The sequence below is a fragment of the Sinocyclocheilus grahami genome, unplaced genomic scaffold (genome assembly GCF_001515645.1).
Source record: "Sinocyclocheilus grahami isolate Dianchi unplaced genomic scaffold, SAMN03320097.WGS_v1.1 scaffold134.1, whole genome shotgun sequence".
Classification (NCBI taxonomy): Eukaryota; Metazoa; Chordata; class Actinopteri; order Cypriniformes; family Cyprinidae; genus Sinocyclocheilus; species Sinocyclocheilus grahami.
The window spans coordinates 1,405,628-1,418,878 of record NW_015505313.1 but is presented as its reverse complement, the minus strand read 5'-3'; the positions used below and the strand labels follow the sequence as shown (position 1 = coordinate 1,418,878).

At 41.6% G+C, this 13,251-nt stretch overlaps 1 protein-coding gene across 3 annotated transcripts in view; it reads right to left on the bottom strand.

The window, feature by feature from the left end:
- Positions 1-13,251, bottom strand: part of LOC107590898 (protein quaking-A) — an 86,551-nt gene that overhangs the window by 16,498 nt on the left and 56,802 nt on the right. For all 3 annotated transcript variants that reach the window (XM_016279839.1, XM_016279841.1, XM_016279840.1), the window contains exon 4: positions 7,749-7,892. In XM_016279839.1, the coding sequence (XP_016135325.1) occupies positions 7,749-7,892 (144 nt within the window). The remainder of the gene's footprint in view (positions 1-7,748; positions 7,893-13,251) is intronic.

The following is a 13,251-nucleotide window of genomic DNA, read 5'->3' as shown; positions in this document are numbered from 1 at the left end:
GGTTCTGGTGGTCAGTAAGCCTGGGGTGCAAACCACGGCTCCAATCAAGAAGACAACGGAAAGTAAAGGAGGACAGCTGCTTTAGGGAAGAAGATAGTGAGGGAGAGCTTACTATAAAGCAGGAAATAGAACAGAAGGATAACAGTTCTCCACCTCTTGGGTCTCTAGTACTAAAACTGCCAGGACCAGCTACCATATCGGCACCATCAGATGTAGGAAGTTTGCCAATGCTTAAAAAGAAAAAAAGCTCTGGACTGCTACAGGCAAATATATATTCAATATTGACCAATATCTGATATGGGCCAATAAATAATATGGTACCAATTTACAGTGAAACACATGCAGAATACAACATTATGCTTTAAGTACGTCTACAGTATCAAGTCCCCTGACCCTTTGTTCTGTTTGTTCCAACACTTATGCAAGGAGCAGCAATGAGAGCTGATGGCTCTCCAGCTATGAGCCACATCACAGTGGCAGTGCACGGGGCTTTTACAAGCTCACGGCCGAGGATGTTCCCATTACCCATGATCCTACACTCTAAACCCTGCAGCTGGGGCTTGAGTCTGATCGGATGCGACACATGCTCTGAAAACAGGGACACAAGAGCACTCTCGGACGGGTTGCACTGACCTGCAGGGCAACTTGAACGCATTTCAGGAGGCTGTGGTCACAGGTGGTTGCATTCACAGCGATTTTTTTCCTGTCTTTTGTCCTCCAAGATCTCCAATGATCTCAGTCCAATGAAACTCAAGCCTCATTGAAGTAGTCAAGTAAAATACAGTTAAATTCCAGCCACTCCAAGGATACATGCAGCTGCATTCTTTAAAGGATAGTTCATTTACATATCTTTCCAAACACAATGGGCCTCATTCATGAAGCATTCGTAAATATAGGAGTAAATTCTGAGTAACTTGCGCGTTAAACGGACCTTCCCGAAAACTCTCCTCCAGATTGACAAACGCTTCGTAAACGTCCGATTTGATAGTTAAACGTGTATGTTAATGAATTCCAATCATTCGTAAACAGGGCGCTCGTGCACGCTCATTCACAATTACCATAATCCCCGCCTATAATTACAGCTACGCAAATTGCATGTTCAGGAACGCAGTGGAATATTCTGGTCTACTTTCTCAGGTTGTGCTCCAGAATGTTGCATAAACGCAAAAATGACTAATAGGCCATATGCATATCAATAAATATTCAATAACGTGTGTCCACCAAAGTGTTTTTAGCCTGCTGAAAAATGTCAGGCGCTTTTCTAAAAATGACCAGTTGGTGGCGCTTGAGAATGCTTTGGTGGCACAGCGTTTTTCCAGCTGTCGATTTGGTTGCTATGATGTGGAATATCCAGGGCAGTTCATTTTGAAGAATATTACTAAATATAAAAATGCAGTAACCAGCAATGTTAACTTCTCTATTGTTGTTCAGTTGTTGTACAAGTAGGATGATTGGTCGGTGTAGTATTTGTCCTGCCTCTTGTCCACTGATTGGACGGCTGGGTAAAACAGTGATGAGCGCTGCGGTTTACCCAAAGCTAAACAGTTTAACAACTCTCAGCTTGAGAAAAAAAAAAAAAAAAAAGATCAAAAACTTGTACAATATTATGATGGCAGTGCATCAAATTTCAGTGTCATCAGTTTGCCAAAAAGAACACAGAACGTTTTATGCACCATTTACACATGGCAGGGAGCAGGTGTAAATTTATTTGGTACCAACTAACATTTTGAAAATACGAACACTTTCATGAATCCGAAAAATTACGTCAGAACAGCTTTACGAACAATTTACAAACATTTATTCTGCTCGTGTTTCATGAATGAGGCCCAATGTGTTTATTTGATCTGTGGGACACAAAAGATGATATTTTGAAGAATTTTATAACCCATATAATAAAGCCCATATAATAAACCAAAACATTGAACCTCATTGGCTTTCAACATTTTTCAAAATATACTCTTGTGTTCCACAGAACACAAAATCATACAGGTTTGGTACAACATGTAAATGGGGGCAGAATTCTCTTTTTTTAGGAAGAACTATCCTTTAAATTAAGAGGTGCTCAAAAAAACGGTGCAAGAATATGATAATGAATTTATTTTAAACACCGAATGATTAGCAATTGGATTGGTGGCATTCTCACCACACATGCCGAAACAACAGCAAGCAGCCAGATGGCATTTTGTTCTGGTTTGTCACATGGGCCTGATAGGAGGTGAGAGTGATTATGCGTGTTGAAGAAAAGGTGTTTATTGATCACGATGAGTTGGCCGCCCAGAACAGTCCTAGTTTCAGGCAGCATTCCACAAGACACGTGGCCGGCGAGTTGACGGCGAGAATTTGGCTGACGAGGACGTTACGCACCACAGACCACGACGTATATTATACACCATCTGTCTCTCTCTCGCCATTCCTCTGAGCCTAAGAGTGAGTGAGAGGTCTATAACCAGGTGTAGGGTGTGAAATTAACTGCGTTCCTGAATTGAGAAAAGATTACAAATGCAAAGCACCCATGACAACTCAGAGAGGCTTGAAACTTCTCCAGATCGGGGACTCATTGTGCTCGGTAGAGGCGCTGAATGTGATGGTTATTGGAGTGCACGGGATAAAAGATGTGCCAAGAGAGACCGTGTGAGAGAGTGGGTGGGGGTGGGGGTGTGTGTGTGTGTACGCGCGCATGTGTGTGTGTGTGTGTGTGTGTGTGTGTGAGAGAGAGAGAGAGAGAGAGAGAAGAGAGAGAAGAGAACAGGGCTTCAGGCTACAGTGCAAACACTGCTAACCCAGTCACTTTGTTACAGGCAAGGACGAGCCCATTCACGGAGAGATGCTGGAAGCATTGTGTGAGCGAAGCTCCCCATTTCTCTTCTTCTCTTTCACCTCCCTCCCCCTTCCTTTGTGGCCTTTTAAGATATTGGAAGCATCATGGAGGACACAGGGAGCAGCAAGTTGGCTCTCTAGTCGATTTCTGCCTACAAGCGCAAGCGGAGTTGAAACGCTGGGAAAAAAGGAAAGCAATAAGAAAGGAAGGAATAAAGGAAAGGGCCAGACTGCTGGGCTACAGATACTATACGCACCCACGTAAAGCTCCAAAGCCACTGAGCTCTGGAGGCAAAACAGTTACTACAGATATGCCACAATCTAGCAGGAAGTGCCTCCCTGACAAAAACCAAACACAAAGAGAGACCGAAATGCTACATGTTCCTTATAGCCAGGGGCATCCACAAAAGAAACTATTAGCAGTACCGTACTGAATTTAAAAAAGGTATTAGTCCACCATTACAATTTTAAACCTTTGCTCACTCCTGTCAACGGCCGACCCAGTGCGCTGACTGACACTAAAATAACCAGAAAAATATTTTGACACGCCACTTTAATTAGCCGAGGTAAAGGGAATGGACACATAGTGGCCTAGATTCTTAATGAGATGTTATAGGTGTGAGCTTCTATTTCCCATCATTCCCTAGTGTGCTGATGCCAACTGGGAGCAGACATGCTAAAGTATGGTTTTGTGGATATAACGTACCATTCGTAGCAAGGGGGTATTTCAGGGTGAATATCTAGTATTTTCCCAGAAGGCCTTTCACTGGGCCTCTGAGAATGTAGTGACTGCAGGATTAACACTGACCTCACATACCAACAGAGCTACTGTAAATCATTAAAAATGACTTGCTGCTGTCTGTTAGATGGATTCTCTCTCTCAAACACACACCTCGAGGGGAAATGAGGAATGTCACCTTGTAGCACAGAATCTCTCTTGGCAATTTTGACACACTGCATCTTCTAAACATCTAAATCCACAACACCCATCACGGGCGTCAGCTCTCCTAGGTTTAGCACCCCTAATGAGAAAACCAATTTGTCAGTTTTTTAACACATCTGAGAGGCTAATTGCTTCATCGGAAGGAATCACACTGTTTTATTCTCTCTGATCATCTCCAAATGGGCTGGTGTATAAACCATTAAATTAAATTAACAGGGATCTGATATGTAGACGTGTCCCCAGACTACAATGCATCTCTGCAGCATCGGAGCTTGTCACGAAATCTGCTGGAGATTAGAGCAGCCTCGTAAGCACAGTTGCTATAATCCTGCAGCTTTCCCGGTCTTCAAAAACTGGGCCTTATCATTGAGAAACTTGGAAAGTAAGCAAATTCAGAGACAAATTGGCATACATGGGATGGGTGACGCTGCCTAATCATGTTGGTTACAAGTACACTAAAAGTACACAAGGCTTGATCGACTCATACAATCAGCACATATCAAAATGGAAATTAGCAAATGCAGTTTTAGAGAGAAGATCGCTGATTAGTTTTTAACCTATACCATTTTCAGTCACAGGTGGATTTGGCAAAAACAAACAGTCTGCATGCTCTAACAATAAGTCCATTATTTTTAGCACTTCATAACACACAGACTTAAGCCACATTTAATACGTGACCATAACAGGGATGTGCGTTCTATATTAAAATAGACTGTAAATGATCTTAAGGAAACTTTGAATAGTTAGAACAGATAAGTTTGTTAGGGGCATTCACATAGGATGTGATCTTGTGTTCAGAAATAGCTGGACAGAGCACAACGGAATGGAGCTAGTGTAAACTTGACAATCTTAAACTCAATGCTCATGAAGAAAGATACTACAAAACACACAAAATGTGTGATTTTAAAGGCATAACTTATTTGAGAAGGTTTTACCTCACAAACTACAATTAGTGTTTTATCAGAGTCCATAATCCACACCTGCATTTGTCTCCACCTTCCTCTATGTCTGTTTAGCAGTAGGGTACTAGCGTCACAGCTTACAGAGAGCGATTTGTTTCACACTTCTCGAAACATAATCAATTTTAACTGTCATCTCAGAAAGATTCATCAGCCCTCCTGAGCCTTCTGCTCCCACTGAGTGAACCGCTTGACTTCTAAAGTTACTGATCATTTGCTGAGCTGTAAATGTACAAAACCAGATAAAACTGAATTTGACGGTGGGCCATGGTGTAAAGCTCTAAATCTGAATTTTATGTTATAAGTCAAACTCAAAAAGATATGGATATGTAGATACGCATTGCTCTCTGAGTGTTTTATAGGTTACAGTTTTAAACATCAAGTGTGTGTCAGCACTTTCATGAACAAAGACAGGGTGTCCCTCCAGTGAAGTTGTACACAGAGGACAGGGGTGTGAGAGAGAAACTGTTTGACCAGTATCTGGTATGTCTTTTCCACCAAAATGTTGCTGGTGCTCTTGCCGGCACAGTTTTACACTTACATGTGCAAGTATGAAAAAAAAGAAAAAATTCTTTATTCTATCAAAAGCTGCTTTCATAACAGTCATAATTATTTAAATATACAATGAATGCCATTTACAAACATAGTATTCATAAAATAATTAAGGATGCACCAATATTAAACTATGACCAATATCCAATAAATTATATTTAAAAAAGCACTTAAATGAATAACAAATTAAAATAAATAAAAGCACTAAATTATAAGATATGAATACATTCAAAAAATCTGCAAGACAGCAGAAAGGCTGTATGCGATGCCATGGGTAAGTGAAAAGACAGGTGAGACTGGAGCAGAAGAACTGTGGGAAATGATCCGCATGTAAAAGTGTGGCTCGATTCTTATCTTTTTCCTTCCATTACGTTCCTGTCTTAATCCTCTCACTCGCTACTACCTTCATTACCAGCCCACCTTCAACTCAAATCTCTCTCTCGATGTCTCTTCCTTCTTCTGTCTCTCGATGGGAGTTGAAAAGTTCACAGGGCCTTTGAGCCGAATCTCTCAATCACCCCCTTCTAACCCTGGCCTCTGAGGCTGTGTGTGCGTGCATACCCACCGTTCATGCACTCTCTCCGAGTCTGACGATCATTCAAATGCTGAGTGTGGAACTGATTCCTTGAGCAAGGCTGAAAATTTCAATTTGGTCTCTGCGAGCGGGAACCGTTCGGCTGTGGCAACTCTTCAGGGCCCGAGCAGGGATTACAGATTCATGCTGTAATGTGCTAGCTGCCTCTCAAGGTAGGTAAAAATCAATATTGCAGATGTTTATAAAACAGAGAGCCTCTCTCGGAGAGCTCTGAGACCCGTTACTGCCCCCCTTTTCTCTGCCCTAACCAATTAAATCCTTTCCACAATGACAAAATGAAGAGAGCCGAGGGGAAACAGACTGTGACCTCGTCTGTTTTATGATGTATTTAATAAGACAATTTCATGCCTCTAAATGAGCCAAAGATATCCTTCATTAAGACTGCACGAGCTGAGATGGACGGTTTGTCATTTAATCCAGTTTAGCATGGCATGATAAAGGGCATTAAAGTCCATCTGCCACACACAAAACCAGCATGTTTAAGAGGGGCTTTATCTGTACAGCAAAACTTAAATGGATACACCAGCCAAGATGAAAATGTTGCCGTCATTTACCCACCCCATGCCATGATCACATGGACGTTTTATTATTGCAAGTCATGGTCACAGCACCACAAACTTGCAGCAGGCAGTGTGTCACTTAAAAATCATCCTCTTATATTAAAGCAAATCGATTCAAACTTGTCAAGACACGGCTAAAAGCATCTTATTTTACAAAGAAACTCATGATGAAGGTGTAATGATGACAGTTTTCACTTTTGGGTAGAATATCCCTTTAAGTAAATTAAAAGATTAGATACAAATATGTACAGCAGGTTACATTTACACTATGAAAACAATCTCTTCTGGGAAAGATTTCAGTTTTGTATAAAAGACCAAGAGCGTTGTGTAACTCTGAATGAAACACATGAGTAGAGCAAACACAGGCCTCCTGAGAGCCTGAGCATAGTTTGTGTGTGTATACACGGTGAGGATGACTTTGATCTCAGGGGTGCATAAGGTCGGAGTGAAAATTTGGAGAGACCATGTAGCCATTTACTCATCTCCCACCCACACACTGTACAGAATGAGTCACACACACTCAGCCGGCCGTGTGTTTGTTTTCTTTGACGAGCGTGTGTGTGTACTCGTGTATGTGTGTGGAGGGTTTAAGGCCTCCCCGCTCAAACGGAACAAAAGAGATATGAGCATAAAGAAGGGGAAAAAATCCCCAAACAAGAGGCAAAATGTGGGGTTTCTGGCCTAGAGAGAGAGTAGAAAAAAAAAAAACCTGCACAAAGAAACAGGAGAAAGCGAGCGCCTGAGAGCAGTCAGAGAACGCCAAGGACTCCATGTCCTGCTCTGAAATGAAGCGAGAGGCACATGGCTGGGCGGAACGGCTGCTTCTGGCCAGGTTTCAGTGGGTCGAAGCCTTTCCACCATGTCGCCTGATAGGGAACAGGCTCTTGCAGCTGTCCAGCCATTCTGTTCACTGCAGGCAAAACAGCCTGGAGCCAGAGACCCTGAGTTAAGCGCCCCCACCCCTTGCGGCAACCGACGGAGGAGCGGAGAATAGAAAGGTGGAATGGCGCGGAAATATGTGGGAAGCAGGTTGCAGAGCGCCATTTGTTCTCTGTTGGGAGCCTGAGATAAAAATATAAAATTTTAGCAGAAGACTGAAGCCAGGGGTGGGATTAAAATCCGGCCCATATGCACAAAGGCGTCACACACCTAGAACAGGAAGCAGCATAAAGCATTTTGCTAAATCCAACACTGTTGCCTTACAAAGCACAAGCCTCGAGCAGGTCTGCAGAGAAGATCTCAGAGGTCAAAACATTTGTAGCAAATCACTTTCCGCTAACACAAATACGCTAGGTAACTATAAATGCGTGTTTGCAACTTACTGCAGGCACCAGTAGCTTCTTGACTTCTTCGACAGCTCTTCTCATCTTGATCTCGGCACGTGTCTGTGTGTCCTCCACTGTGATCAGCACGTGCAGGTCTTCATTTAGGTGCTCCCAGTTTGGCTTCCCTCTGTTCTGCTCCTCCTGAGAAATGGAGACGACAAAAGAGAGAGAGACAAAGTGAGAATGTTAGTAGTGGTGACAGGATTTTTTAGAGGACATCTAACTTTGAGTGAGTGAGACATTTTTTTGTTGCCATAGATGACAGCCGGCACTCTGATGCAGCCTCACAGAGAGTTAACCGTAGAAAGACTATGGTTCCGCAAACAGCAGCTATTACCCCAGAGCACATTAACATGCGCTGGGAGTAGAATACTTACCACCACCACATTTCCAAATAGTCAGGCAGCTGCCACACACATTACTGTAAAAATGACAAATTCTGATAACTAGTGGTTTTGCCACTAATTTTAGGTATGGTCATATGCTGTTCAGCACACACTAATCAATGGATTTTCATGAGCAAGAAAAAAACATTAAAATATTAAAACCATTACATACCAACCAACTGCAGACTTTATTTGTTCATTATAAGTTCAATGAAGTCTAACGCACTGATCCAAGTGGAGGCCAAAAATATCTTAATTTTAATCAGAACAGGAAAAGCAGTGAAGCTCTTTGAGCACAATTCTCCCAGCGATCATTTAAAATGGCCTGCAGTTGGTGTGCATGACCGTTTGATTGGCTTGGGTTAACAGCAGCCTCAAAAGAAAGCCATTATGCTACAGCAGAGCCATCTGAACAGCCGGAGGTGCTAAACTGAATAAAGAAGAAGCTTCACTCTCTTGAGGGTGGGTCTTTTTCAAATCCAACAATTACCCACCACCCAAGCTTTCAATGCCTCTCCAGAGCCTGACAGTTCATCTAGCTTGGAGTAGAAGCAACCCTACAAACCTGATGGATGAAAGGTAAAAAAAAAAAAGAAAAAAAAAAAAGAATATTCACCAGCCACCCATTGCGCCAAAATATACATAAAAAAAAGTTAATAGTCAGAGACTGAAGAGATGTGTAAAATCTAAAATATAAGCCTGGGCAATAAAACTGTATCGATATTTATCGACGGTACCCCTTCTTCGATAACGATAGAAATTTTTTTTTATATAGCGCACGATATAGGCACGTGCTATGAGTGATGCAGACAGCACACACAAACACGAACACATGCTGAAATGAGTGCTGTGCCTGCCTGTGATGAGGAGATTGTGAATAAAGAAGGAATATTAGTCGAATTTAAAATAAACCTTTGCATTTGAATGTTAGGTGTGCATCAGGGAGTGGTCATGCGGTGAGTGATGTAAGTGATGTTGTTGCAGTTTTGTAAGTCTAGCCCACAAGAAGCACCACTGCTGCGTTATTCATTCAAAATATTAGAGAAATATAGTAGCTCAATGCGGAGAAGATCTTGATTAGATTAAAACCGAAACCACACAGAACGCATATTCAGCACATTTTTTAGACAGACAAATATGACTGCTGCACTCGTGTCTCACACAAGAGATGTATAGAAAGCCATGCAAAGTTAAAACAGTTTAAACGTTTAGAAAACACGTCACAAATTTGTGAAGGTTTATTCCTTTTCACTGCGTCTCATATGTTTTTAAATGCAATCTGTGTGAATGGCGCTTCGGCTCTTTGGATTAAGCAATGCATAAATACGTGATGCTATTTTGTTCATAATTGTTTATGCAATTTACGAAATTATATTTGATTTTTATATTTTAATTTAGATGCAATGCACGTTTTTTTATAGAGTTACTTCCTTGCTTTGACAATTTAAATGCGCTGCATTATTTTGTACATTGCGCCCATCTGTGGCCTCGGGAGACAAGACAAAAGTTTCCTTAAGACCTAGTTAATCTGCATATCAAACATTAGAAATGAGATATTTCATTTTTATTTTGTGTTTGATTGTTAAAACAAAAAACATTTGTTTGCCTCAATAAATTGGATTAATTTAAAAATACAGTGGTTAAATTTAAACTTTTATTGCTCTTTGTTATAAAAAAAGGTTATAAAAAATGTCAATAACTATCGATACCGAACGATATGAAACATTATATCGTTGATACATTTTTTTAGCTCACTTTTTACTATTTTTGAATCTGCTCTTTAGATTATTATTAATATTCTTTTTTAGGAAAAAGGGCTACGCTTGTGTACATTTCTTTATGCACTAACATAGCAAATATATCTCCACTATCCACCCTTCAAGATTTAGATTGAGCAATTAATGCTAAAAGCATTTATTAAGCCTATCCACTTCCAATCTCACATGCTTTATGCCTGAATCCATTAGTAATACAAAGACAGGATTCCAAGGTAAAGTAGATTAAAGACCACTTGACCGGCCCTAACCACCTCTTGTTCACATTGATTACAAGTATAATGTCGGCATCTGTCCCTCCCCCCCATGTTTCCCATGATGCTTTCAGATCATTGCTCAGTCAGACACCTCAATTAGCATGCCTGCTTCACAAACGAGCACAGAGTGGTGGATCTCAGCGGGGAGGCACCCGACATGCTTACTAATATACCGAATGAGACCCAGTCGAGTGCCTATGACACCGCTTTCCATAGCACTGCCATGGATACTGTAACTATAGCAATGATCACATACACAAGTGAACAATACATGGGCTGTTTCTGTATTTTCACGACACTAAGGTATAATTCTACCTCCTACTATGCTGGAGTGTTAACCAGGTAGTTACTGATGCTAGCTGATTAATCACATGTGTGCAGTACCCGGACACCCGGATTTAGGTCTGCCAAATGCACCAATTAGCTTTACTCGTTAAAAATAGATATCCTAAATAATGATCCTGACCAATCATGGCCTGTAACTGTACAAAGTACTCTTAAAAGCAAATGCTACTGCATTGTTTTCAAGGTGAGCACATGCTTTGCCATCCATGTTTGGAGCGAGACCTTCAGCTCAGAGCAGAGCAAAGGCATGGACTGTAAACACACACACACACACACACCCCTGCCCATCAAGAAGCAAGGTCATTCTATGTCCTCTGAGGGTGGGTGAGGGGCGGGCAGAGCCGGGCAGAAAGAACAACCCGAAAGCCTCTGAAGAGGGCAAAGATTCTGTTTACTGACATACGAAACCACCGGAGAGTCGACACGCATGTGATGGGAGACACATGTGATGACGGACCCATAAAAGTACAAGAATGAATCCAAAAGCAGCTCGTCAGCAAATATGAGAGGGTTTGTGGAACTTTGGCATGTGTATATGGACCGAGCTGTCGATCTTGACTGTATGTGCACCAAAAGCAACAGAGCAAAATAAACCATGCAAAGTTTTCACCATGCAAAGGCACTGCTTCGATTCCACTGGCAGACGTCCTGTCTGGAAATAATCCCACCGCCCTATAAATACTGTTCATATCAACCAGAGCAGACTGAACTCAAGCTACAGTCTTTAACAGCTATCCCGTATGAAGTAGTTTACAGGCACCTGTTCAACAGGAGTGGAAAATCGACTGGGGGAAAAAAACTCAAACTACCAACATGGGCAGGAGAGGTTTTTTCTTGTTTTTTGCAAAAAAACAAACAAAACAAAGCATCAGAATTTTTACTGACACAGCTGCTGGAAATGTTAGTTATCATTATAGTTTCACAAGTGTCGACAATCTTTTTTCATTTAAATTTAATACATGATTATCAATGCTTCAAGTTTGCAACAAACTAGTCTGGAAAAACAAAGCATTAAATAAAAATTCACCCCATCTATTTTCTAAATGCATCTTTTGTGTTAAAAAAAAAAAATCCCCAATGCCTGTTTCTTATTTCTTAAAATTTGTGTTGACCTCAATTTATAATCAAATGATCAACTAAATTTTCCATTGAGACTTTTCTCTGGTAACATATGCCAGATTTCTCCAATCATTTGGTCCTCAATTCCTGCCTCCATCCAAACAACAACCAAGAGATAGGACCAAGTTCCCATCCTATATATTTTTTCTTTTTCCCTTGGATGTCACAATATGAAAGAAAGATCTGTCGCTTCCGTTACATGGTGACTTTAAGGAACTTGTTTCCTATTATAAATGTGTGCTGTGATACAGGTGTAAAGAAAAAAGAAAGAAAGGGAACTCAATTTAACCAAGAACAAAGACTTGAAAATAAAAAGATGAGGGACAGAGGGGAAAAAAGCTTCAGAGAGCCTACTGTGTGGCTCTGGAGAGGTTCTGTGATGCTCTGGTGAGGGTGGCCGTCTGTTACATTTGATCTGTGCTGTGGTTTCTGTGAGCCCTCAATTTGAACAGTGTTTGATCAGAGGACTAGGCTACACAGTGGGACAGGTTATTATCCTGAGTTTGTCTGTCCTGTCCTCTCCCATTACATCGGCCTAAGCTCGGCTTCAGTACACACACACACACAACAAGCATGAGGACATAGAGCCTCTTGAGACTGTGCGAACTGGTGTATACACAGCTCTTGAGAGGGTGAATGGGGTTAAACCATCTTTGGGGAGCTGTTAAATAAAATGTCTGTCTGATTTAGGGCTAACGAAGCATTTTCTCCTGAGACTTCAGGTGAACCATGCCTCTACCTTTCAGAGTAAACATTAAACACACCACTAACAAACAACTCATCGCACTGTGTCGCATCCCCACGAATGACCTATAACCAAACACTCTGTGATGAGAAAGACTCCCACTCCACTTCTTCTCTGAATGAAAGTCACTTCTTTTTCCTTCTTCTATTTTTCTACAACTCTATCGCTCTCTCAGTCCCCAGAGGCAGCAGCAAACTAAATTATTGAGCACAAAAACGGCTTGGCTAATGGACACTAAATAAACAACCCCCTCAGCCCAGACCTGACTCTGCTCACAACTCTTCAGTCTCTTTATATGGGTCTAACTATATACTGTGTGGTATGGTGCCTGCAACGCATCCTGCCGCAAGACACTTCAACGCATAGTGAGAGCAGCTGAGAAGATAGTTGGTGCCTCTCTCCCCTCCCTCCATGACATTTACAACACCCATCTCACCCGCAAAGCCCTCTGCATTGCAGGTGATCCCACCCACCCGACACACAGCTTCTTTAGTCTGCTGCCATCAGGGAGGAGACTGCGGAGTCTCCAGGCCAGGACCAGCAGACTGAAGGACAGCTTCATCCATCAGGCTGTCAGGAAGCTGAACTCCCTCCCGCCCTTGCCCCCTCTCTCCTCTTTTGCCCCACGCACCACTGAACTCTGACCCTCTGACGGACTCTCCCACTCCCCCCTCCCTAATACACACACTGTCACTTTAATCAGTCTAAATAAGCTCTTTGCACTACAAATCATTATATCTGCACTGTTATTTACTTCACTGGTTTGCACTATCTGCCATGTGCTGCTTTATATATATATTTTTTACATTTGACCTTATTTGTATATTTGTATTTTTGTATTTTGTATAGTTGTATTTTGTATTTTATCTGTAT